This window comes from Protopterus annectens, chromosome 3.part1 (genome assembly GCF_019279795.1).
Source record: "Protopterus annectens isolate FY-2018-M chromosome 3.part1, PAN1.0, whole genome shotgun sequence".
NCBI lineage: Eukaryota > Metazoa > Chordata > Ceratodontiformes > Protopteridae > Protopterus > Protopterus annectens.
This window is the reverse complement of record NC_056732.1, coordinates 1869530243-1869557778: the sequence shown is the minus strand read 5'-3', so window position 1 is coordinate 1869557778 and position 27536 is coordinate 1869530243. Positions and strand designations below refer to the sequence as shown.

General features: G+C 40.4%; 1 protein-coding gene across 2 annotated transcripts in view; it reads right to left on the bottom strand.

Moving 5' to 3' along the window:
* LOC122798790 (zinc finger protein 271-like) overlaps positions 1 to 23328 on the bottom strand; it is a 651855-nt gene extending 628527 nt beyond the window's left edge. For both annotated transcript variants that reach the window (XM_044067900.1, XM_044067901.1), the window contains exons 1-2: positions 23142 to 23328; positions 2609 to 2735 (exon numbers count right to left, since the gene is read on the bottom strand). In XM_044067900.1, coding sequence (XP_043923835.1) covers positions 2609 to 2735; positions 23142 to 23243 — 229 coding nt within the window. In that variant the 5' untranslated portion in view covers positions 23244 to 23328. The remainder of the gene's footprint in view (positions 1 to 2608; positions 2736 to 23141) is intronic.
* Between the last annotated feature and the right edge of the window lie 4208 nt (positions 23329 to 27536).

The following is a 27536-nucleotide window of genomic DNA, read 5'->3' as shown; positions in this document are numbered from 1 at the left end:
TAGTGACATACTCCTCTCTGGGGACACCCACCCTAACCCCAGCCCCCTCACTCCTCCCCATAATCTCACACCTCACAACTCTTCCTCTTCCCCAGCCTGGTTGCTATTCCACCGCACCCTCTTTCCCAAATAATACTCCAGAAGAAGCTGCTACCCTTCTCACTAAATGACTTCATTGATACTGTCCATAAACTTACACACACACAAATCACAACACAAACACCTCCCCTTCCAACCCACACAACTAAAACCTCTTCACCTTTCAGCCTGTTTCTACTGTTTACGTCAAATCTCTCCAGCTTAAGCTCAAACCCTGCTCTCCCTCTAAAGATGATCTTCCTCCTATCTTCTTTCTCAAACTAGCTACTGAATCCATACCCTAACAGGTATCCCTGCTAATCAATAGATCCATTCAAGAAGATACAGTCCCCAACATTTGGAAATCCTTCTTCACCATCCCTCTGCATAAGGGTGGGAATTCTACTGACCCTTCCAACTACAGAACCATAGCCATACTTTTCCCACTCTTTCAAAAATACTTGAAAAATGCATTCCTACGTGGCTGCTCAATTTTTCTCCTTCAGGAAAACCTTTTCACACCCACTCAACATGGCTTTTCGACAAACCACAGCACAGTCACTGCCCCCTTATTTACTCATACAGTAGCTGAGGCCAGAGATGATAACCAACTTGTATCCTGTCTTTTCCTTAATCTCTCCAAATCCTTCAACACTGTCTCCCATAATTTTCTTTTATCTAAACTTGCTAACCTCAATTTCTCTGCTTCTTCCCTTAGCTGGTTCTCTAGTTACCTCTCCAGTAGGCAACAATCTGTTAGATGGCTCTCTTCCTGCTCCCCCTCCCTTTCCATCACATCTGGTGTACCCCAGGGTTCCATCCTGGGCCCCTTCCTGTTTAACATTTTCACTAATGATCTCCACACATCTTGTAAACAGTTGTCCCTTATTCAATATGCTGGCAATTCCATACTCATCTCTATTTCCAACAATATCTCAGACCTCCATGTCCATACCCAAGATGCCTTTCTATCCATTGAAAAGTGGCTAACCATTGACTCATCTTAAACCCCCAAAAAACTAAACTCCTGCTTTTCCTCCATCATTCTCTCTGTCAACACAAATCAACCTTTGTCATCACATCTTCAAATAAGACCATCATTCAACCTGAACCCCACACTAACCTCCTTGGTACCCTCATCAACGATGAACTAAAATTTAACTTGCATATCCTTCAATAGTATGTAAAAAAAACACCAACACTTGGGCTGCTTTACTGCAATAGAAAATGTCTTACTTCTAATGCTAGACTCACCCTGGCTTAGGCTCTTCTCATCCCCTCCCTTCTCTATGCTGCCCCAATCCTAACCAACATACCATTTATAACCTTGTCTAAACTCCAAAAAAAAAAAAAAAAAACCACAAAATAGCTAGATTTGCCACCAACTCTCCTTATAACTCTCACCACTGCCTTGCACTCAACTCTCGTTGATGGCTGGAATTTCCCCAACTGCTCCTACAGTCTCAATTTCAAATCACACACACACTATAGTATACAAACCAGCCACCTGGCCATCCCTCTCCTCCCTTGTATCCTCTTACACCCCAACTCATACTCTCTGCACCTCCAACCAGCAACTCCTAAATATTTACCAACCTAACAAAAATGGAGCTAAACTACTATACAAATGCACCACAGCCCAAGCTTGAAATAAACTCCCCACCCACAAAAGATCCACTCCCCACCCTAAAAACATTAAAAAGGAACTTAGACTACACCTACTTAACAGCAAGTCTTGTCCCTGTCAGGACCCTACCTAATCCACTACACTACTCTACGATTCACTCTTACATCACAGCCATCTTGCTTTAACAACGCTTAGTTTTACTAAAAGATTACACCCACTTGCCTTACTTCTACACCAGATGTATATATTGTTTGCTCTTCTCTATATTAGAACTACATATGCTAGAATCATTTCTTTTCTCTTAGAAAATTCAATTGCTATATATATTTTCACTGATGGAAAAAAAAGTCTTTCATCATGCGTATGTACTGTACTCCTCTGTATTGGACTTAATGTATGTATTACGTTATTCTCTATGTATATATACATATATATTGCTACTGTAAATATAAGTTTGTTTTGCTATTCTCTGTACTGGAGCTTGGAGCTTATGTACTGTAATTGTCTGTATTGGGGCTTTTCTCTTTCGGTCTCCACTGAAAATGGGCTCCTGGCCCAGTTGGACTAACCCAGTTAACAAATGTCAAATAAATAATAAAACAAATAAATAAATAAACTAATAAAGTTGAAATAATGAATATTTTTGCTGGGAACTCTGCTACTTTGGAGTACAACATTATTATTGTCAGACTGAGCATTTGGCTACTGGCTGAAATTCCTAGCAAAGGATGTCATTAAGTAAGAAAAAAATTACATAACGTGAAGAAAATGATCACCAAAGTAATTGACACACAAAACAACACATTTACCTAAACAGTTAATAGTTTCAAGTCAGATAATAACATCACTCTTACATATAACTGCACCCCTCAAATAAGGACACACCTCTAAGATCCACCTTACCTACAGAAATCATGTTCTCATAGTTCTGCACCATCACCTCCTTGTGTAGCTCTTTCTCTGGTTTACTCAGCATTTCCCACTCCTCTCCTGAAAACTCAACAGCAACATCTTCAAAGGTTTCAGGCACCTGAAAGGATACAGAATTTGACCATTCTTCATTTAATTGCACATGCAGATTATTTTAAAATGAGTGAAACCATTTATGTTAAAATTTTCTTCAAAAGGCACTAATTGCCTTTTGAAAAAAAGGCAGCAAATCATCCTTTCCTCATATTTATAACAGTTTTGCAAAAAATCACCAGATTCAAGAGGAGGTTAGCAACAAGGATAACAATTTATACTATAATGATTTCCGTGCATGTGGAATAAGCACTACAATTTTTCTTGCATTGTTTTCCCAGTCATACTCAGTGGCATGTAGTAGCTGCAGTGATTAACCAGTGCCTGAAGGGACTGTAATAGCAAATTCAGCGTTTCTTCGACTGTTACTTTGTTTTATTCTAAGCATTATTTTCTTTTTCTTTAAATGATTATTTTCCTTGGTGGATAACAGTGTCTGCTCCCTGCTGCAAAAACTATATTTATTTATTTAATGGGCATGTTGGTGTTCCTTTTGCCTTTTTCTATTTTTCAGTCGCACACAGTTGCACAGGTACTGTACATCCCCAACACCCACTGTTAAAGGTACATGCAATATACTGCTCCCTAATACCAACAGTAGTGAGCACAAGCATTGTACCCCTCCCTGTTACCCACTGAACTGTACCCTTCTCCAGTAACCCAGTTTTTGAGCGTGCACTTTATGGCTGTCTACTGTAATTCTGAGGCTCAAAACTGACAGTCCCAGAAATATGAAAAACACATAAAATGCAAAACAATGAATGCTGAATATTGCTCTTCTCCCATTAAAATTGTTTTTGCAGGGGTAAGACCTTTCCTGCACTCCTCACAATGTGAAGGGCAAACTCCCAAACTTATATGTACTAACTCTGAGATCACTATACCTCAGAGAAAAGGGAATACTCCAAGAAAGAGTAATCTTGGACATGGTATGTACAAGTCCACACTTTTACTGATTCTGTCTCTCTATTCTGGTACCCGTAGTTCCAAGACTCAGAACCAGTTGCTGCGCTGTAACCCCTCCCTAGTAACCCCTTGTTATTGACACATACACTGTGAGCCTCCTTATTACCCTTTGCACTGCATCTGTTCCTAGTAACCCCTGTTTAAAGAAAAAATAACTAATGTACCCATCCATTCAAAACCCAGTTCTGGGTACACGCAGTGTACCTTATCTTAAATTTCATTCCGGCACAAAGAACAGTATTAATAGATGTACTAAAAGAACTGAAATTATTTTCTCGTACCCTGACATTGAAAACTGTTTTTAAAAATACTGGAATTCATAGAACTGAAAAAATCTTTAAACAACCTAGTGTATATGTTTCAAAAATTCATCCAACTGTTGAAACTTTCACTAATATTTGTGAGAATGAAATTAGAGCAGTTCATGCTAAAAATCTTCCATCTGTGTTTCATACTTTGAATAGGTCAGAAACCGAAGCATTAACACAATTAAGAGAATCTCACAGTATTGAGATAAGGCCCGCTGACAAGGGGGGCAGTATTGTTGTAATGGATAAAGTATTTTATTATGAAAAAATGATGGAACTTTTAAATGACATGGAAACCTATGTTCAAATCAATGAGAGACAAATAAAAGGTATAATAGATAGGGTATCTGTTTATATATTTGATTCATTGGTTACTAAACAAATATCATAGGAGCTATTTGATTACTTTCAGATAGAATATCCGACCATTCCTGTTATTTATGGCCTACCCAAAGTTCATAAACATATTAGTCAGCCCCCCATGAGACCCATAGTCTCCAGTAAAGGATGGGCAACGGAAGCCATTTCCATTTATGTTCAAAAAAAATTACAAATAGTCCTTAAGTCTATGTGATAGCATACTAAGGGACACTAAAGCATTCTTGAGATTGCTATATAATAAAACAAGAAATCTAGATAGAGATTACATGTTTGCAACTATGGATGTGACCTCATTATTTACAGTAATACCTAACAAATGGGGTATTGAAAGAATACGTGATATTTTGAATTTGAAGCAGGTCTTTCAGAATGCAAAAACCAATTTGAAATGTGAATTACTTGACATCGTATTAGAAAAAAATGTTTTTATGTTCAATTGAAAATTTTATTTACAGAAAATTGGTGTAGCGATGGGCATTGGCGGCCTGGGAAAATGAACATGTGTTAAATAATAATATGTATGCAGAAAAAATTATATGGTACATACGTTTTGTAGATGATGTTTTTTTATTGTGGGGAGGTACAACCGAGGAATTGCAAGGAATGATAGAATACTTACATAATACTACTGAGTTTCTTAAATTTACAAGTCAATATTCTAAGGATTCTATAGAATTTTTGGATGTCTTGGTAAGAAAGACAGACTCAAATGAAATAACCACAGGGATGTACAGGAAACCCACATGGAGAAACAATATTTTACATAAATCGAGCATGCACCCTACATTTGTACATAGGAATGTTGTAAAAGGACAGTTTATGAGAGTAAGTCGGTTGTATAATACGAATGAAGGCCTTAATGATAGAGTAAAAATACTAGAGGAGGAATTCATAGCCAGAGGCTATAATAAAAAGATATAGATAACAGTATTCAATTTACAGTCGATAATAGAGATGGCAGATGTAAACCTTTCTTTTCAGACACAATAGAAGAAAGAAATATACAAGATACGACTAATATGAAAGTCAGATTTCCCATAACTTACTCTAGTGACATTAAAAGGTTTTGTAATATCATTGAAAAAAATTGGAATATATTACTTTCAGATTTCTGAGTTACAGAATGTATTAGAAGACAGACCTAGTTTCTGTTTTAAAAATAAAAAATCTTTAAAAAGGCAACTTTGCTAACAATCAACATCTAATAAACAACTAAAGCAATCACAAAGGTTAGGGACTTTTCCCTGTAAGAATTGTATGGCATGCAAGTACCTATAAAATCTACGTATAAACATCCCACTTTAGAATTCACTATCAATGTCAATTTCTACGCTGATCGTAGAACACAGAATTTAGTCTATTTTGGTTTTTGCACTATATGTCACGCTTTTTATACAGGTAAGACCAATAGATGCTTGAAAGAACGTATTCTTGAACATCTCAGAAATATAACGAACAAAAGAGACACAAATGCTTTAGCAAAACATGTAGAAGAACAGAATACAAGACATATTTTCAACTTCATGGTTATAGAAATAATAAGTAATAATAATAGAGGGGGGGGGGACATAAAGAACAGGGAAGAAGAAGTAGAACAGAAATGGATTATATTACTTCAAGCAGATAAGCCCCCAGGATTGAATAATGCTGTCTCTCTAAAACCTTTTTTAAAATCTAGACCATTAAAACATTAAATAGTTAGATATTATTTTATGTGTTGATTTTTTTTTATATATGTTATGTGTATTATAGGATACTCAAACTGTTTTTAACAGGATTTAAGGTAGTTAGTTGTATATTTGTTGCACTTGAATTAATTAATCAATCAGATGATGTCATAGAAAAGTATTATTTGATTGGATGTATTTGGTTTAAAAACCAATGCTTTAACTGTTTTTAATGAGTCTGAAGAAGCGATCAGCTGTTTTAGATCGTGAAAGCATTTACTCTTGTTTTTTATTAAAGAACATTTTGCTGAAAGTGAACGTATATTTGGATTTTCTGCTGAAAGTGAATGCATATTTGGATTTACCAGCCGTGGTCAACCTGTTTATTTATTTTTGTCATTTACCTTATCTTGTACACCCTGTTCTGGGCATAGACACTGTACACCTCCCTTGTACCTCCTGTTCCAGGAACATACAGTGTAACCCTTCCCGTACCCACAGTTTTGGACACATGCACTACACCTCTCCATAGTACCACTGGTTCTAGGGATATAGACCGTGCCTCTGTTGCTCTGGACACATGTACTGTACCCCTCCCTAGTCCCCCCTGCGCTGGACACATGCACTGAACCCTCTCCCTAGTATTCCAGGGCCACATGCAGTTTATTTACCAACTGTTTTGGAGACATGCACTACACCAGTCTCTAGTGCCCTTACTTTGGACATGTGCAATGTATCCCTCCCTCTCTAGTAATCACTATTTTGGACACATGCACTGTACCCCTTTCATCACCCCTTGTTCTGCCCACATGCATTTATATACTCACTCTTTGGACACATGCACTACACCACTCTCTAGTACTCCTTACTCTGGACACAGGCAATGTATCCCTCCCGTAGTATTCGCTACTTTGGACACATGCACTGTACCCATCTACTGGGATCCAGCCAATCCTCTGGTTTCCTTGTGGAGGACAAAATGAACACAGGACAAGGGTTCTTACATTAATGTTTGAGTATAAAAGCTTGATCCACTGAAAGGATGGAAAGACTAGGTAAAATGGGGCAGTGCATTTAATCTAACTCGCTAGTGTAACTGCATGAAATGTTGGAGACTATTATATGTGTGAACACTTAAACAATTACATTAAGTAGAAATACCCTCTGTCTAATTACAAAGAGAAGCTGTGGCTAAGTAGTGAGGGACCTCGGTATATGTAAGCTGATACAAAAAAAATATATAAGCAGGAAGCTTACAGTAACTCCTATTCTGAACACAAGCACTGCACCCTGCCTAGTACCCTTCTTGATTCAGCTTTTCCTGGTTAGGGGTCGCCACAGTGGATCACCTGTCCGCTCATGATTGGCAGTGGAGTTTTACGGTGTCGAGTTGCCAGCCTGGCACCCTACCTCCCACAGAAGGCACACACACACACACACACACACACACACACACACACACACACACACACACACACATACACCTAGGGACAATTTAGAGTGTCCAATCCACCTATAGCATGTCTTTGGGATGTGGGAGGAAACCAGAGCACCCGGAGGAAACTCATGCGACCACAGGGAGGACATGCAGACTCCGCACAGAAGGCGCATCAGCCAAGGATTGAACAGAGAACCTCTTGCTGTGAGGCAACAACGCTAACCGCTGCACCACTGCGGCTGCCCAGCCCTGCCTAGTACCCTATTCTAGGTATATGCACTGCATATCCTTTCCTAGTACCTCCTGTTCTGGGCACAGACACTATACACCTCCCTAGTACTCCTTGTACTGAGAACAGGCTCTGAACCCCTCCCTAGTATCCCCCTGATGGGTACATGCACTGGACTCCTTTCTAGTATGCCCAGTACTGGATACATCCACTGCACCCCTTTCTAGTATGCCCAGTACTGGACACATCCACTGCACCCTCCCTAGTATTACCTGTACTGAGGACATGTTTTGCATCCCTCCCTATTTCCCCTTGTGCTCAGAACAGGCATTGGGCCCCTCCCTAGTACCACCTGTTCTCAGAGAAGGCACTGAGCCCCTCTCTAGTACCCCCTGTGCTCATAACAAGCACTGCACCCCTCCTTAGTATCCTATGTACTGGGCACACACAATGTACCCCTGCCCACTACCCTCTGTACTAGACACATTCACTGCACCTCCTCCCTAGTACCTCCTGTGGTAAGTGTATGCACTGCAACCCTTCCCAGAACTTCCCTGCAGGGCACATGCACTGCACACCTCCCTAGGACCCCCTGTGTTGGACACATGCACTGCACCCCTTCCTAGTACCTCCTGTGCTAGACACATGCACATAACCCCTCCCTAGGACCCCTGTGCAGGGTACATGCACAATACCCCTCCCTACGACCCCCTGTGCTGGGCACATTCACATTACCCCTCCCTATGACCCCCTGTGCAGGACACATGCACATTACCCCTCCCTAGGACCCCCTGTGCAGGACACATGCAAATTACCCCTCCCTAGGACCCCCTGTGCAGGACATATGCACATTACCCCTCCCTAGGACCCCCTGTGCAGGACACATGCACATTACCCCTCCCTAGGACCCCCTGTGCAGGACACATAAACATTACACATAAACGTTACCCCTCCCTAGAACCCTCTGTGGTGGGCACATGCACATTACGCCTCCCTTGAAACCCCTGTGCTGTGCACATGCACATTACCCCTCCCTAGGACTCCCTGCACTGGGCACATGCTCATTAACCCTCCCTAGGACCCCCTATGCTGGACACATGCGCCACACAGTACCCCTGTTCCCAGATCCTTTCACTGTACAAGGGAAGAGGACAGATAGAGTACAAAGGGAATAATTTGTTATCCTCACTGCAGGTAAAATGGCAGCTCGTTAGGTTGAAAAGGCACAGCTGGAAGGTCAATATAGCAGTTCTGTGAGGCCATGCATTATTACTTGGGTTTCTGGAGGTAAATACTTGCAAGTGCAACTGAAATGTGGTTCCTTGAAGAGTTACTAGGAGATGCCCACTCAAGCAAGAACAGAATCCTGGATGGAACTGATTACGGAGGAGGAAAAATCGGATACAGTGCTCATAGACTCTCTTCTGTTTGTGGACATTTGATAACTGGGTAACTAGTTAACAATACCCAAAACAGGTTTATGGATGGATAAGAATACTGTTCAGGATTATATGACTAGTCAATTTTCAGATCACCTCAAATTACAGTTTGGCCATGGAGGTTTGTCGAGATGCACTACAAGCTATTTTTACTACATATTGTGACGGTTTTGGCATATGTTTGGCATTTTGCTCTGATACCTGCAGGTAGGATTAGCATTTCCCTGCTTGTCTTCCAAGGAAACTGCATCTGAAACAAGGATTTTGTGTATGTGTGTGTGTGTGTGTGTGTGTGTGTGTGTGTGTGTGTGTGTGTGTGTGTGTGTGTGTGTGTGTGTGTGTGAGAGAGAGACAGAAAGGAATGGTAATTTGTGGAGAACTGCAAAGCATTCTGCCTGGATGTGAGTTCTACCACTTCTAAAGATACTGCAGCAAAGAGGGGGAATTTCTGTTACACAGACGGTGCAGTAGTGCAGCAGTAGCATTGTTGCCTCACAGCAAGAGGTTCTCCAGTTCGATTCCCGACTGGTGTGCCTTCTGTGTTGAGTCTGCATGTCCTCCCTGCATTCGTGTGGGTTTCCTCCAGGTGCTCCAGTTTCCTCCCATGTTACAAAGACATGCATCTGGAGATTTTCTCCCTGTGCCTTCGCTGAAAATTGACTCGTTCCAAGTCAGACTTTCTCAGTTAACAAATGTAAAATAAAATAATAAAAATACATAATTCTGGTTTGAGCCATGCTTCTAGGAGAGATAATATATCTTGTTGTTAACATTCAGTCCACTCACATTTCTGTATTTTTATTGCATATGCTTTGGCAGTTAGCCTTACAATTCTGTACTGATTTTTACTGCTCCGGGGGATTTCTCTCACAGTCAGTTAAAGGGTAATAACCTATTAAAGGGCCAGGGTTTGCACACGTCTTAGCATGTAAAAAGTAAAACACAGGGCAAAGTAGGATTGTAGGTGTATTCCAAGATAGTGGCTATTGTTTTACTTTATATCTCGGTCTGCAGTCAATTTTATTTAATGGTGGCAGTTGAGTGTAAGTGGCTGTTGCAGAGAAGGCACAAATATCAAACAATATTTACACACTTTGTAGCACCAGATTTAAAATGTGGTGTAGAATTGTAAATAAAATTTAAACAGAATGTTAGGGTAGGAGAACAATATAAATAGTGAGAAGCATGAGGCATTGTCATCAAATGATTGACTAAACAAGCTCTGATGGTTTACATTTCTATAGCCCCATAAACATCAAAAAACACTTTGTCCATTTTTTCCACAGGAAATAGCTTAGAATAGTTATGTGTGAGGCAGCAGATAAACCCTCCACATGGGCAGTATGAGGGGGCTTTCTGCCCAATGGACAGATTTTCTAAAAACAAGGATTTTTGCGTGGTGTGTGTGTGTGTGTGTGTGTGTGTGTGTGTGTGTGTGTGTGTGTGTGTGTGTGTGTGTGTGTGTGTGTGTGTGAGAGAGAGAGACAGAAAGACATGACTACATATAGAGGACATCTACAATTTCTGTTCAGTAGTTGTTTAAAAATGTACTCTCGTGTGAATTAGAGTTCTGGTCTCCCAGCTATATATTTCAAATATGAAAACAATACTGAAAGAAGACCACTGTGTATAATGCTGCTCTATTTACAAATAGGTCATAAGATTTCCAGATCTGTAGATTGACAGCTCCTAACAGCCCATGGGAACACGCTGGCCAACCAGCTGTCATTACAGTAGAATGGGAACACGCTGGCCAACCAGCTGTCAGTTACAGCAGAATGGGAATACGCTGGCCAACCAGCTGTCAGTTACAGCAGAATGGGAACACACTGGCCAACCAGCTGTCAGTTACAGCAGAATGGGAACACGCTGGCCAACCAAGCTGTCAGTTACAGCAGAATGGGAACACGCTAGCCAACCAGCTGTCAGTTACAGCAGAATGGGAACACGCTAGCCAACCAGCTGTCAGTTACAGCAGAATGGGAACACGCTGGCCAACCAGCTGTCAGCTACAGCAGAATGGGAACATGCAAGCCAGCCAGATGTCACCTAAAGCAGAATGGGAACATGCTGGCCAATCAGCTGTCAGCTAAAGCAGAATGGGACCATGCTGGCCAACCAGCTGTCAGTTACAGCAGAATGGGAACATGCTGGCCAACCAGCTGTCAGTTACACTAGAATGGGAACACGCTGCTCAACCAACTGTCAGTTACTGCAAAATGGGAGTACACTCAGCAACCAGCTGTCAGTTTCAGCAGAATGAGAGCACACTGCCCAACCAGCTGTCAGTAACAGCAGAATGGGTACACACTGCCCAACTAGCTGTCAGTTACAGCACAATAGGAACATGCTGGCAAACCAGCTGTAAGTTACAGCAGAATGGGAACACACTGGCCAACCAAGCTGTCAGTTACAGCAGAATGGGAACATGCTGGCCAACGTGCTGTCAGCTACAGCAGAATGGGAACATGCTAGCCAGCCAGCTGTCACCTAAAGCAGAATGGGAACATGCTGACCAATCAGCTGTCAGCTAAAGCAGAATGGGAACATGCTGGCCAACCAGCTGTCAGTTAAAGTAGAATGGGAACACACTGCCCAACCAGTTGTCACTTACAGCACAATGGGTACATGCTGCCCAAACAGCTGCAAATTACAGTAGAATGGGAACATGCTGGCCAACCAGCTGTCAGTTACAGCAGAATGGGAACATGCTAGCCAACCAGCTGTCAGTTACAGCAGAATGGGAACATGCTGGCCAACCAGCTGTCAGTTACAGCAGAATGGGAACATGCTGGCCAACCAGCTGTCAGTTACAGCAGAATGGGAACATGCTGCATAACCAGCTGTCAGTTACACTAGAATGGGAAGGCACTGCTCAACCAGCTGTCAGTTACAGCACAATGGGAACATGCTGCCCAACCAGCTGTCAGTTACAGCACAATGGGAACACGCTGCCAAACCAGCTGTCAGTTACAGCACAATGGGAACACGCTGCCAAATCAGCTGTCAGTTACAGCACAATAGGAACATGCTGCCCAACCAGCTGTCAGTTACACTAGAATGGGAACATGCTGCCCAACCAGCTGTCAGTTACAGCAGAATAGGAGCACACTGCCCAACCAGCTGTCAGTTGCAGCACAACAAGAACATGCTGCCCAACTAGCTGTCAGTTACAGTAGAATGGGAACATGTTGCCCAACCAGCTGCCAGTTATAGCACAATGGGAACACGGTGCCCAACTAGCTATCAGTTACAGTAGAATGGGAACACGCTGCCCAACCAGCTGCCAGTTATAGCACAATGGGAACACGCTGCCCAACCAGCTGTCACTACAGCACAATGGGAACACGCTGCCCAACCATCTGTCAGTTACAGTAGAATGGGAACATGCTGCCCAACCAGCTGCCAGTTACAGCACAATGGGAACACACTGCCCAACCAGCTGCCAGTTACAGCAGAATGGGAACATGCTGGCCAACCAACTGTCAGTAACAGCAAAAGGGTAACATGCTGGCCAACCAGCTGTCAGTTACACTAGAATGGGAGCACGCTGCTCAACCAGCTGTCAGTTACAGCACAATGGGCACACGCTGCCCAAACAGCTGTCAGTTAAAGCCCACTGGCAACACGCTGCCCAGCCAGCTGTCAGTTACAGCACAATGGGAATATGCTGCCCAACCAGCTGTTAGTTACAGCAGAATGGCAGCACACTGCCCAACTAGCTGTCAGTTACAGCAGAATGGCAGCATGCTGTCCAGCCAGCTGTCAGTTACAGCAGAATGCTGTTCAGCCAGCTGTCAGTTACAGCCGACTGGCAACATGCTGCCCAGCCAGCTGCAGTTACAGCCCACTGGCAACATGCTGCCCAACCAGCTGTCAGTCACAGCACAATAGGGACACATTACCCAACCAGCTGTCAGTCACAGCACAATGGGAACACGCTGTCCAACCAGCTGCCAGCTACAGCACAATGGGACCATGCTGCCTAACCAGTTGTCAGTTACAGCATAAGCTACCTAAACATCTGCATTGCAAAAAAACCCTCTAATTTACAACTGCAGTAAACCCAATTACTACAAAGTTCCCTTAATATCACAAAGTGAAGGCAACCCCACTCTTCTCTAAGTTATACATAAATGAGTAAGCAAAACAACCTCTTCCAAAGTCATACCTGTACTCTGGAAGTCCTTCCCTGCAGAACCCTACACTCTTTTCAAAAAAAAGCTACTCTCCCCACTTCAAAATTCAGTCTAGTCTGCATTTGTTTCAGGGACCCAGGTTAAATCGACCACCTTTATCAATTTCTGTATAAACTGCTCAAGTGCGACTCTCTCTGTGATTATTTCATTAGCTGCCTTTGATGTATTCAAAGTAAAATTTATATTTTCATTTTTTGTACCTCCCTCCATCCTGTTCCCAGTTCCCTCCTTTGTTCTCTCCCTTTCTTTGCTAGCAGCCTGCTAAAGATATGTTATCATATAGAAATTATCAAAAAATATATGTTTATCCTCCAACCATTTAATTTAAGCCTCACACTTGTTGACCGACCACACACAGGTCAATACCCTGCTACTTCCTTTATATTAGCAAGTCTGGTGATTAATTTGCATGTTTGCATTTAGTCAGCCGGCTAATTCTAAACTTGCTTTCCTTCTCTAGCTTGGGTCATTGAAAAAAAGGACCACTGAACAAGCCCGCCTAGAAAGTAAATAAACAAACTGTACTCAGGTAAGCCAATACTTACCAAATTTGTTTCTGTATTGGTGTAGATTCCTAAAGACCACAAAGTTATGGCCCCAAACTACCTTAATATCATAACCAACACTCTCATTAGATTCCTACTGTTAGGATTGAAGAAGTTAAATCTTCTCCCACATAACTAATCCACTTCATAAACAGAAAGGCCTTTAATAACAATTCCAATAATCAATATTCTATTTATTCTGGCTCATTCAAAAGTTTTTTTGTTAACATTAGGGAGACACAAATACAGCTGCAATCTTATTCCCAGTTCAGTGATTCACCTTTCATTATTAAACCTCCTGGTGTAACAAAAAAAAAACACTGAATTAAAGTACAAATCAAAAACATAAGTGATCACTTATCTCAAAAAACAGTTATCTACTGAACTGTTCAGAAAAGCCAGTAATTTCAGAACTTGGAGATTTCAGATGCCAAGATATTGTACTTTGTCAGTGCAGTGGCTATCTTTGGGACCTCCTATTAGTAAACATTAGTGACATTAAATAAATCGAGTTAATCCCTGTCCCCACACTGTCAAACTGAACCAAACAGGTAGTAAAACATTCTGTAGCAGCAACTCTGTGCAGCTATCATAATTCTGAGGGCAATTAACCCTTGTTCATCCACACTGTGAGCACTAATACTTTTTACCAGTAAATACTGTTGTCTCACAGAAGAACCTGTGTGCAGATCACTGGTGCCACCGACTGCATGAGCTGCAACTCACTTTTAGTGACAGCAGTAGTTTAAGACTCTGTTTTTTTATATGTGTTAGTACTTCTATCTCTGAGGTAATAAACATGGCAACCAACCAGTATTCAGGAAATGCAATCAGACTATTCACAATGTCTGCTTAAGTACTGCTGAGTACTTCCATGTAAGTTCCCTATAACCTGTGCAGGCACACCTGGTGGACTGTATGCCATGCAATGTCATGTGTTTTAGGTAGACACAGCAAGCACTTCCACTGATGTAAGCAATTTACTTTCATCAAGCCCTCTAGATTTGTATCTGGAAATGGATCCCTTATGACAAATTCTAGAAGAAGATTACTCCTTTGAGAAATACCACTCCAGTTGGACCAGCTGACCATTAACTGATCCCTGGAGTGCACTCTTCCCCACCCAGGGAAGTTGTATTAATAAAGTGGAACCCCGCACTGCTATGTCTGTTCATCATTTTTTTAAATAATCAGGCAGCCATCACATTATTTGCCAGTGTTATTACGAAAATGCATTAACCTCTCAGCTATTTTGGTATTAATGGAATCTACACACTATTATCAGTTCTAGTCAAGGCTGAAATTGTTGTAGGTTTTTTTAATCCTCCAGTAAGTTTCTCTTGTCCTCAGTTACAAGAGTGGTTAGTAGTTTGCTTCTTAAACTGAACTTTCTGTCTTAAATTATCACAGTGACAGTTTCCAGTCAAGCTCTTGGAAAAGTACCAAGAAGTAATGTGGGTACGTACTACGTAGTGATGTATGGCACAATGTATTGTGCAATGTATGACATGATGTATGGTGTGAATGTGAGGAAGTACTAAGTAGTGATGTATGGGCTGATGTATGGTGTGATGACCCACTACTGGACCAGTAATCAAGGAGTCTCAATCCTCACTACTGGCAACAGTGGGGGATGTTCACTGACAGGATGACAGATACACACACACAGTATTTCCAGATGCAGTTCTCTGCATCAAGTGCAATTTCCCTTATGAGGACACAGAGACCACAGTCAGTCTGAAGCTGGTTTCTCCCTCTTTCTCTAGGTCTGCAATAATACTCCCAACTGGCACAGCTATAGAGCTGAGATCTCAACTGGGTGGCCAAGCCAGGACCTCCAGCACCCTCTCGGTCCAACCAGTGCTTTGTGTCCTTGCCCACGTCGCATACACATTCTTTGAGGACACAGACACACACACACACACACACACACACACTGTGTCACACACACGTTTACTAGCCATGCCCCTTTTTCCCCAGACTATAAGGCAGTTATCACTGCCACCAGCCAGCTCCTTATCAGCAACTTTAAAGCTCTTCACAAAGGGTGTCCAATCTTACTGTTTAAAGCTACTATTAATACAAATGGTAGTTTGACCAATACCAAGGCTATTAGGAGTGGCCCACAATATCACCAAATAAATATGCAAGTACTCTCAGCACTTAAATAGCTCTAAAAGGATCAGCCACAATGAAAGGTTTAAATATATTTAACAATGAATAATAAAAGAACAAGAAAATACTCAGTATATATTTACGGCAATATCAGAGTTCAAAATCACAGGAAATGTTTAAAACAACATTGCAGGACAGTCTCAAATAAATAAAGAAAAGCATCTAAAACTATGCTTCACTATATTCCTGACTGAATCTAAGAGAATTACTATACCCTAGTTAACTTACTTACTATAGAGCAAGGCAGATGTGGTGAAGGGATCTTGTAGTTGTTGTCAGGTCCAAAACAGAATACAGAATGCTGTGTCTCTCTCTGAGTTTTCTCATATTAATATCTCAAATAATACTGCTGGGCTAGCTTGCAGAATGACATAATTTCTTGTCATCTGACTTCTAGTCCATGGACCCAACACAATCATTGATAGTAGCTGGTAACATTTAGCATCTACCTGTGAAAATACTTAGGCATCAAATCTTTGGCAGATGGTTGAAGTCATAAAACAATAAAGCACTTCCAGGACAATACAGAAAACTCCCCAGTACAGACACTGTGTCTCCTTGCAGCATTGAAACTGAAATATAACATCTTTTTATGGCCTTGCCATATAGTAATTTAATTTCAGTTATTTTTCTAAAATTTACTAGACATAGATTAACCTTCTGTATCCCAGTTTCCACTGTTAAAATATATACATTTAAACAGTTACAATAGTGCATGGACATTTCTGTTCTATTCCAGTAGAGTACACTGTGGGTCCATTTTAAACCCAAGCATTTTGCAAATACCCTTTTCAACACACATCTGTACAAACAAGTCTGATATACACACAACATACAGTTCTAATACATTTGTAACACAAGCATCTTACACAAATCATTTTGATATTTACCAATGACATATTATTTATGAACTTCCAGATAGCTGTACTGGCAGTATCTTCCTTTGTCACACTTCTACATAAATCATGTTAACATTCACAAATGACAAATACTTATTTACAAATTTTCAGCTAACTGTGCTGGCAGTACCTCTCTTTACCACATGTGGTACCATGCCTGGCGTCATGTACAATGAGATGTATGGTACCACATATGGTGTGATGTATAGCTCTCAATTCTTTACACATTCAAATCTTCTTGTACTTCTAAATACAGCTTTTAGACAAGCTTTAGCTGCTTTCAGTCTATGGTACTACACCTTTTAATCTTGTACCATCTGCTATGTCATTTAATGCTCCCATCATCTGTCTCGCTGTTCGACTGTGGATCCATCTCATCCTCAGCTTTAGTTGCTTTGAGTCTATGGTACCACACCTTTTAATTATGTGCTTTTTGTTATGACATTTAATTCTCCCCTCATCTGTCTAGGGGCTAGATTCTGGATGCCCTCATCCTCACTTTTAGCTGCTTTCAGTCTATGGTACTACTCCTTTTAATTCTGTGCAATCTGCCGTGTCATTTAATGCTCACTTTATCTGTCTCACTGCTCGATGCTAGATCCCCTCATCCTCAGCTTTAGCTGTTTTCAGTCCATGGTACTACACCTTTTAATCCTGTGCCATCTGCTGTGTCATTTAATGCTTCCCTCATCTGTCTCGCTGCTTGATTGTACAACTGTCTCATCCTCAATCAGATCCCAATCTGTAATGCGTTTCTATCCCATGTCTACATATTTGATTCAGCTTCCCTTGAGTGTGTGTCTCTAATTCTATCTTCAACTCATCAACTACTGGGGCTCTTTTTTACTCTGTTGTGCATTTTTTATCCTTTTCTGTTCCTCTGTTTTTTGACTACTTGTTTATATTTGTATCTTTCCCTCTACTTTTGTCAGATCCCTATCAGATGATAGAGTTTTCGGAAACTCAAAAAAAAAATCTAGAAGAAACCATATGATCAAGTTTCCAAAAACTCGAAAATAAAAAAAATAAAAAAAAAGAAGAAGAAAATACAAAAATCTATATTTTTTAAGTTTTTGCAGTGGCGGCACCCCTGCACCTCCCCACACTCCCTGATAATTATATATACCAACTCTGAGATCACATTACAGTGATGAAGAGTGTAAATTTCATGATCCTCGCTGTGCCGCAATCTCCATTCAAACTAAGTTTTCAAAAACTTAATCATGTAGTCTTGACCATATGAGGTTCAAGTTTCTGTTAATTCGATCAGCTAACAGGGAACCCTTTTGTCAGATTTGTGAAACTTTCTATCAATGCAGTTTATTAATGTACCTATGTACCTCTTCCTGCTTCCTTGTAAGAGACTGAAGCACCCTACTACACTCCCAACAGTGTTTCCTATCACTGTATATAGCTCTACTATAAAACATTTCTCACCGTGCTACACTTCTACAGTACTTCCTGTCACTGCATACCAATTTGGTCTAGGAATTTAGATAGGCAATTAGGCTTAATAAATTACATCACATTCTATTCCTAAAATGTTAAAAACTTCCAAATTTCCTAACTTTAACCATAAATATAAATATTTTAAGTCACTGTGCTATTAGTATGTTCTCTAAGCGGTATGGATTAAATAAAAAATGATAACTTTCTAAAACCAAATACATTCTAAAAACAGAATACATTCTAAAAACAGATAGCCAAGTGTCAATAAAACAAGCTAGCAAAAATGTCATTTAAGAAATATATATTAGAAGCAAGTAAGGGAACATCGCTAGCAAAAATGTCATTTAAGAAATATATATTAGAAGCAAGTAAGGGAACATCTGAAGGAGGTTTAACATTAAATAGACCTTTGTCGAAAGGGAGTATGCATATTTTGGACATTCTTATCTAAATAGCTAAAAAAACAAACAGCTCCATTATTAAATGAATCATAAAACATATTATATTTAAGCTCCATTATTAAATGAATCATAAAACATATTATATTTAAAAAATAAATATCAAGAGATGTTAAAAATTACTAATTGTAATAAAATGCCATGTAATAATAAACAAACAATAATACAGATCATCCACGTAAACTACTATAGTTCTAATCTAGCTGCTCTTAGATTTAAAATAGGCACCAAGGATGTATAATCATTCAGTCCTGAAGTCTCATTTGCCTGTAGAAGTACTTGCCAGTATATCCCTCTGTATTCAATGTTTTCATCCAAAGGACCTCCTCTAATATTCATTGTTATAGTTTCCAACACAAAGAATGAAAATCTAGTGTACGCTTATAAACAGCATTATTCAAATTGAGTTCTTATATTATAATAATGTTCATAAATGTGCTTTTTAGCAATTTAGCAAAAGTCACCATTATTAAAAAAAAAAATATATATATATATATACACACACATATATATATATATATATATATATATATATATATATATATATATATATATATGTGTATATATATATCTTTTTTTTTCAGGTCGGCCTCCAAGTTCTGGCATTTAGCAAAAGTCACCTATACCAATGCACAGAATCTCAGTATTAACACAATGAAAATCCAAATACCAAGATGTTCTGTGCATACTCCAGGGATTATCCCAGAGCAGAGCAAATTAACAAGAAGCGTTTTTGCAAGGGGACAAGCCCCCTGCCCCCCACACAACCCTGCTAATTATATACACTAAATAAGAGATAGAATGATACTCAGGGCAAGGGAAAATCACCCTACATGGAGACTATTGATCTCACATATCTGTCCACTATCATTGCACACTGATCAAATAACAGGTGTTGGTGTAGCTGCACATTTGTTCCAGTGTCCCACACCCATACTTATGTATATGCATATACATATGAAACATTCACACTAAACACATGAAATATTATATATAGGTTGTCAGCACATTGTAGAAGGTGGCAAGGTGAAACCATAATGTGTGCTATTTTGTGAATACCACAGTTCCCTACAGTTGTGTTACTGTGCCGTAATACCTATAAAGGGACCGATATCTGAGTGTATAGGTAACAGAAAGTTCACACCGGGGATCACACCAACAGCACTACTAGATAGGGGCCAAGGGTACTAGCTGCTAGTACAAGGGTCTAGGGAACTACTAAAGGGGCAGTGAATACTGCACAACGTGGCTGGGCTAATATATACCTTCGGGCAGATAGCCCAGTACCAACCTATATCTGTAATTTCAAGTTATGTTTCGACTGTCTTGTAATATGCTTAGATGTAATAAAGGATTTATCTGTATGACTTTAACGTAATTTTGTTTTGCCCAGCTGGACTAATCCAGTCAACTGAACAAAAACTAAAATAATAAAATACATGTGCATCATGCATCTTCATATTTGTACAACAGTCTGTATGTAAACGCCTTTATACTTTTGTGGTCACTGACCCCCAGTCCCCTTCTTGCATTCTTCTTGTTGTGCATGAGTGTTCCTGCCCCAGGGTTATGCAGTAATACCCTATGGATGCTGCAGACCCAGGTTTTAAAGTAACTACATATTTCCTACTTCTGTTTTGTCAGTGTGCCAATGTTTCTGGTTTCTAGAATAATGCCATACCAATACATATTTTCAGCCTGTGTGTTGCTGCCTCAGGTTTGTATTATAACCACCTTAGCAATACTCCATTTTTTTGGTAAACTGTTTAGGGATACTTATAATAATGTCTATAAATATTCCCTTCAGAGAGTGAGTGAGTGTGAGTGCATGTGCAACTGCCCCAGGTATATATAGTAAGTTCTCCATTCCTACTCCCCATTATACCATGTGTGGCAGTGCCCTAGGTTTCCTTTTTAATCTTCAACCCATAATTCCATTCAGTAAATCCTCCATTCATAGACCCCATTATACCATGCATGTCAGTGCCAGAGGTTTCGGCTTTAACCATCTACCCATAATTCCATTCAGTAAACCCTCCATTCATTCTCCCCATTATACCATGTGTGGCAGCACCCACGGTTTCTGCTTTAAACATCTACCCATAATGCCATTCAGTAAATCTTCCATTTACACTCCCATTATACCATGCGTGTCAGCACCCTACATTTCAGCTTTAAACATCACCCATAATTCCATTCAGTAAATCCTCCATTCTTACTCCCCATTATACCATGCATGTCAGTGCCCTAGGTTTCTGCTTTAATCCTCTACCTATTTATTATTTATTTAACATTTGTTTACAGGGAAAGTCTGACTGTGTCAGAGCCCATTTTTAGTGGAGGCATGGGGAGAAACACTCTAGAACCATGTCTTTGGAATGTGGGAGAAAACTGGCACACCCAGAGGAAACCCACACAAACGCAGGGAGGACATGTAGACTCTGTAGAGAAGGCACCCCAGCCGAGAATCAAACAGAAGAACCTCTTGTTGTGAGGCAACAATGCTAACCGCTGCACCGTTGCTCTGTCCATACTTCCATTTAGTTTGTTTCACTGTTCCAGATTTCTAAAATAACCCCCTGGCCAATGGCAAATGGCAGGAATTTATTTACCTATATGTTTCAATTAATTAACTATTTTATTTATTTAGGAGTTCTACAGTAAATAGGTATTAAAAATGGCCAATATAATACACTCACCAGGGACACAGTGGTAGCAGTTAGTACTGCTACCCCACAGCATTTGGGTCTCTGGTTCAGTTCCTGCCTGGGGTGCCTTGTGTGTACTGTCTGGCACATCCTCCCTGTGCCTGCATAGGCTTTTGTTTGGGACGGGGGTTCTTCTTTCTTTCCACATCCCAAAGACATCCTATAGGTGAACTGGTGTTCCTCCAAACTGCCAAAGGTTTAAGTGTTGTGGGACTGTGAGTGAATGTGTCTGCCCTGTAAGGAACTGTGCTACCATATGACCCCAAACAGGATTAAGGAGGTAATCACAGAATGAATGATGCAGTTTGTCTGATACAATAACTATAATACAAGCAACAGATATTTGAACAAACAGTTATACCTGACGGAATATTCCTTTATGTTCCTTTCTGAAAAGTAAAAAAGTCTCTGCTTCTCTTCACTCTCTGCAGTTCATTTATTTTCCTTTAGACTCTTATTGCTGCTTTACTATACAATGTACTAACCCCACATGCTGTAAAAACACTATCTAGCCATATGCTATGCACAGTAACAACACCTTGTGTAGCCAGGTAACCTAGATGACCTCTGAAGCTTCTGTCCCAAGTCACATAAGGTTGCCTAGCCAGATAACCTAGATGACCTCTGAAGCTTCTGTCCCAAGTCACATAAGGTTGCCTTTCAGCAGCTTGAAGTTAACTAAACAGCTACGCAAGATGGTCATATAAAATCTGAGCTGATTACTTAAGGTCATAAAAGAAAGACTCCTTTCCTATGTTAGGACCTGTTATTTTATATATTCTGCCCTAAGCAACATACGCTGTACCACAGTCTGTGCAAAGGAGGAAGACAGACATTTAAAAGGTAGAAAAGCAATCTATAAACACAAGAAAACACATTTAAAAGAAATGGTACTACTGCCTGAGGAGAAGGCAAATCTACAGCAATAGGACTCCTGATCAGAGAAACAGCTGACCAAAAATCTGGGGCATATTACAAAGATGAACATCTTCTTGAATTTGCAGAGCCCCAAAAATTTGAAATGTGGTGAATTCCAAAATGTATTCTTACCACACGGCACTACAAAACTATAAGTTCATAAATAAGTAAATGACACGAGTTTAATACTGAAGAATAATGACCCAACTTCTTATTACAAGGGAAGCACAGTTCAATTTTTATTTTATTTTTGTGTTACTTTACACTGCTGCATTAAACCAAATAGCTAATTATTCCCAAAAAAAAAACAAGTTTGCACTAAAACAGTCTCTGTGCTCTAATACTCCCTTTGCAGGTTTTGCCTTCATCAATACAAACTGCTACATTCAGAAGCAAAACAGCATACAGCCCTTTACAGTTCAGGCTCAGAAGTACAAAGGATATTTGTCTCATAAAACTCAGTTCCCTGTAAAACAGGAATCTTTACCTGCAGGTCATTCTTTCCTGTTCCTACCTTCAGTTTCACCCAAGTAGCACACACTAGACCATTAAGAAACATAACACCCAATTCCTCCGATTTTAATAAAATGCAGCAGAAAAAGAAAACATGTTCCGTCATCAGCTCAGTTCTTACCTCCAACTTCATGATGAACCGCCCTTTCAGAAAGTCAAACAACGACTGCTTGTAAGGTCTAAGAACCAGATAAACTCTATAACACCTACAAAATAAATACATAAAAAAGAGTAATAAGGAATAAGGACCCAACCTTTTCTACAGACACAAACAATAATTTTTCCTTGAACAACTTTAAGTTACTCATTTCCTGTGTGCCTATGAAATATGTCCCTACACTGTCCTGCTAACCTTATTAATATTCATAAAGTAAAGCATGTGAAGAAAGTGTTTGGGGGAGGGGTTTGTATACATATTTAATGAGATAGGCTGGTATATCTACCTTTCACTACATAAAGCTACAGTCTGTATTTTCTGTAGACCTTGCGATGCATTAGCAGTACTTCCCCTCCACACATCTGTACTTGCCACACTGGCAGGAAGGTAACACAGCACAACACAAAAGTTTCAATAGTTTTCAAGACCAAGAAATAAGGATTCCATTAAAAAAAAAATCTCTATTTTTCTGTTTTCTTCCTTATTCAAAGGGGGGAAATCTGTACACTAGCTTGCGGGTGCTCTCTACATTAACTGTGTACACATATTGTGTGTTTGTCTATACAACTCCTTAGAGCAAGAATTCTGGACAAAACCAAAACTAAAAGGGCAAATTTTAGATATAGGTTCATAGGTAAGTATTAGGCTATATGCCCAAGGGCATTTATAAGCCTAGCCAGAGTGTGTCGGCTTTCGCCACCCCATTGATTAATCAACTGATCCTCTGTCAAGCAGAGCCAATGAAGTGATCCCAGTAGTGTATTTTCTGTTACCCATCCACTCATCAAGGTTTCTCTTGAAGAGTGTTAGTGAGGGGCTCTGCCTGATGTAATTTGGAATTTTGTTCCAACGCATGGGGAGCCTCTGTGACAGGAATCTATCCCTTCAGCATGTTCTATTTATTGTTGTGGCGAGGTTTAGCTACCTAGAGCGCGTGGCTCGCAGTGACTTGGATTTCTTTAGGTGGAGCATGTCCATCAATTCTGAGTTGGACATGGCTTTGTAAGTCAGGCAGAGATCACCTCTGAGTAAGCGATATGCCATTGAGTACAGCCGGAGTTTTTTTAGTCGGGCTTCATAGGACATATGTTTGAGGCCAGTAATCCTCTTGATGAGGTACTTTTGTGGTCTTTCCAGATGTTGGAAGTGTCTTGTGAGGTACATCCCAAATGGGGCATTGTACTCTATGATGGGTCTAATGAGTGACGAGTAGAGGGGCACTATAACCTCTTTATTTCTAGATGGGAATCCTTTAGTAATTAGATGGGCCACATAGAAGGATTTTCTAACTACTATGGCAATATGATTGTCAAAGGAAAGATTACTATCTACCTGGGTCCCCAGATCTCTTATTACCTCTTCTGTATTAAGGGGGCTGCCACCTATGTGGTAATTTGTGGGTGTTTTGTTTTTCCCAAACGGGTTGACTATGCATTTTTTGGCATTTAGCTTGAGGCCATGACTTTGATAGCAGGTGTCCGTCTCAGTAAGGCCCTTTTAGAGGATGTCCGTGTCAGCCAGAGAGTCAATTATGGATCCCAGTTTGCAGTCATCGGCGAACTTGGTTTGCCATAGTCCTCCTGTATTTGCCTGTACTTCTGAGAAGTATATGCCGAACAGTAGGGGTCCCAGGACCGAGCCTTACGGGACACCACTTGGGACTGGTTTAGAGTCAGACCTGGAGCCCGCTATTCTTACCGTGTGAGTTCTGTCTGTAAGCCAGTTGGCAACCCATCTCATGACGTAGGGGTTTATGTTCAGGCTGGTGAGTTTTTCTGTAATACCCTAGTGGGGAATGGTGTCAAAAGCCTTGGCGAGGTCAAGGTAGGCTGTGTGAACCACCTTTCCCTCATCTATTGCCTTGGTGACTGTCTAGAAGAAATCAACCAGGTTTAGTAGGCATGATCTGCCCTTAACAAAGCCGAACGGGGTCGGGTCAAGTGTTTGGAGGTTCCCAATGTCTTTGTTAATGAGTTCCATGATGATGTGCTCCATAGCCTTGCATACCAGGCTAGTCAGGTTTATGGGGCGATAGTTATCAGGGTCAGTTGTGGCCCCTCCTTTGTGGAGAGGAATAACCGTTGCTGTGCGCCATTCTATCGGCATGTAGCCTGTGGAGAGGCTGAGGTTGAACAGCGTGTTTAGGTGGGGGGTTAGTTCATTCTGCAGTTCATGCAAGATGCAGCCTGGGACACCATCTGGTCCCATTGACGCTGTGTTATTATAATGCGAAGGTGCTTACCTTACAAATTGCAGGGTTTGATTCTCACATGGGGCAAATGGCTAGGCTTAAAATTTATTTATTTATTTATTTACATTCGTTGACCAAGAGTGTCCGACTGGACGTAGGTCCATTTTCAGTGGAGGCCCGGGGAGAAAAGCTCCACAGTTAAAATAAACAGACAGTAGTTACATTGGATTACATAGTGATTAACAATTTAACATAATAATTAATTACAAAGATATTTACAGATGAAGAACATAGTAGGCCCCAAAAGGGCTCTAGTACTGCTCTATAAACCTATGATTTCCCAAAAAAAGAACAGATGAGAAATATGAGTCAAAAATCTAGACTTTCTGCAAAACTATGGACAATTGAAAGGTATGCTGTAGAGTTACTGGCAGGACTGCTTTCGACTAAGATAAGTCACTGAAAATGCATTTTGAAGTCTACAGGTAAGCAACATACATGTATTTTGACAACTGTAAAAGGTATAGCTAAATTATAAACATTAGTAACATAGCATTTAAACGGGATTTGTTGCATTGTGAATTTATTCTGAAGTTCCTAGTTTTAGGGACGAAAGCGCTCAATGTTTGATTAAATAAGGGTGGGTTTTGTATGTTCTTGAATCGTTTTTATTTCTAAATTACATGTCAGTTGCTCAGCTCACAACATGTGAAATAATGCTTGATAACATTTCCAAGGGAGCACTTCCTAAAATTATATGATTTCCCAGAAAAAGAACAGATCAAAAATATGAAGTAAAAATCTACCTTTCAACACATACTGCTACATTCTGTATTTTCTATAGACCCAACAGTATCTTAGCAGTACTGGCTGCTTTTCTGGTATTAATGCATAGCAGCATTGCCTTTAATATAGAAGGCTGTAGGTTCTATTCCCACAACAGGTCATTGATGTGTTGGTGTACACTTGGCTAATGACCACTACGGCCCTTATAAACCCAGAAATGGACCCACAAATCTGATTTATATAGGTGATTTAGTGACTGATTCTATCCATCAAAGACCTAGGAGCCAGACCAGGCATGAATTTTCGATTAGCCATCCAATGGTCCAAATTGCACTTAAATAGGGATAGGGAGGAGCTTTACTTCTCATGGATGTGGAGCCTGTTCCAGAGAATGGGAATTCCCTGAGAAACATAAATGTCTCTCCAGCATAACCGATTTATGTCACAAGCAAAATTTAGGACTTTTAATCTCATACTTCTGATGCTGTTTGTTTTGTGGACGTGTAAAAGGTTAATCAAAAATGTGTCCAGGGATGCCTTTTATGTCAGGCAATGATCAGTTCTCAGATGCCTGGTTGAAACAGAGTACACAGGCAGACATTGTGTTTACTCCCTGTATTCTTTTTTTAATGGAACCATTGTGGATGCTCCAGTGGCTGCATGTGTCTGGTCAGTTACATACAGAAGGGGGATTATACTCTACAATGGGTCTGGTGAAGGCTGAGTACAGTGGTATTATGACCTCTCCAGACCTAGATGCTTACAAGTTGAACAACATAGAAGGATTTTATTACTACCTTGGAAACATGTTGGCCAAAGGCTATATTACTATCTACATGAGTTCCCAGATCTCTGACTGGTGAATAAACTTTTAAGTGTGTTTTATTGATGATATAGTTACCTGTGGTAGTACATTTCCAAAAAAGGTACTATGATGAATTTCTTGAGCTTTATGCCATGGCTTTGACTTCAAGTGTTTGTCTCTATTAGGCCTTCCTGAAGGGTACTCTTATCTTGGAGGGATTAAATGACTGCTCTCAGTTTGCAATCACCTGTTAACTTGGTCAGCCAAAGACCTTTGGCAATGGCTTTGACATCCGAGAAGTAGATGCCAAAGAGGAATGGGCCGACTCCACTGGTGGCCGGCATCTTTGTGGAGGTGACCTCACTGATTCTAACCTCCTGGGTCCTATCAGTGAGCCATCTAGCTATCCAGTGTGTTATAAAGGGGTGTATATCTAGTTCTATAAGTTTGTTGACAATGCCCTACAGGGGCATTGTATCAAATTCTTTAGCCAGATCCAGGCAGCAGTAAGCACCGTTTTTCCCTCATCCATTGCCTTAGTGACTTTCAAGAAAGTCCAACAGATTCAGTAAGCATG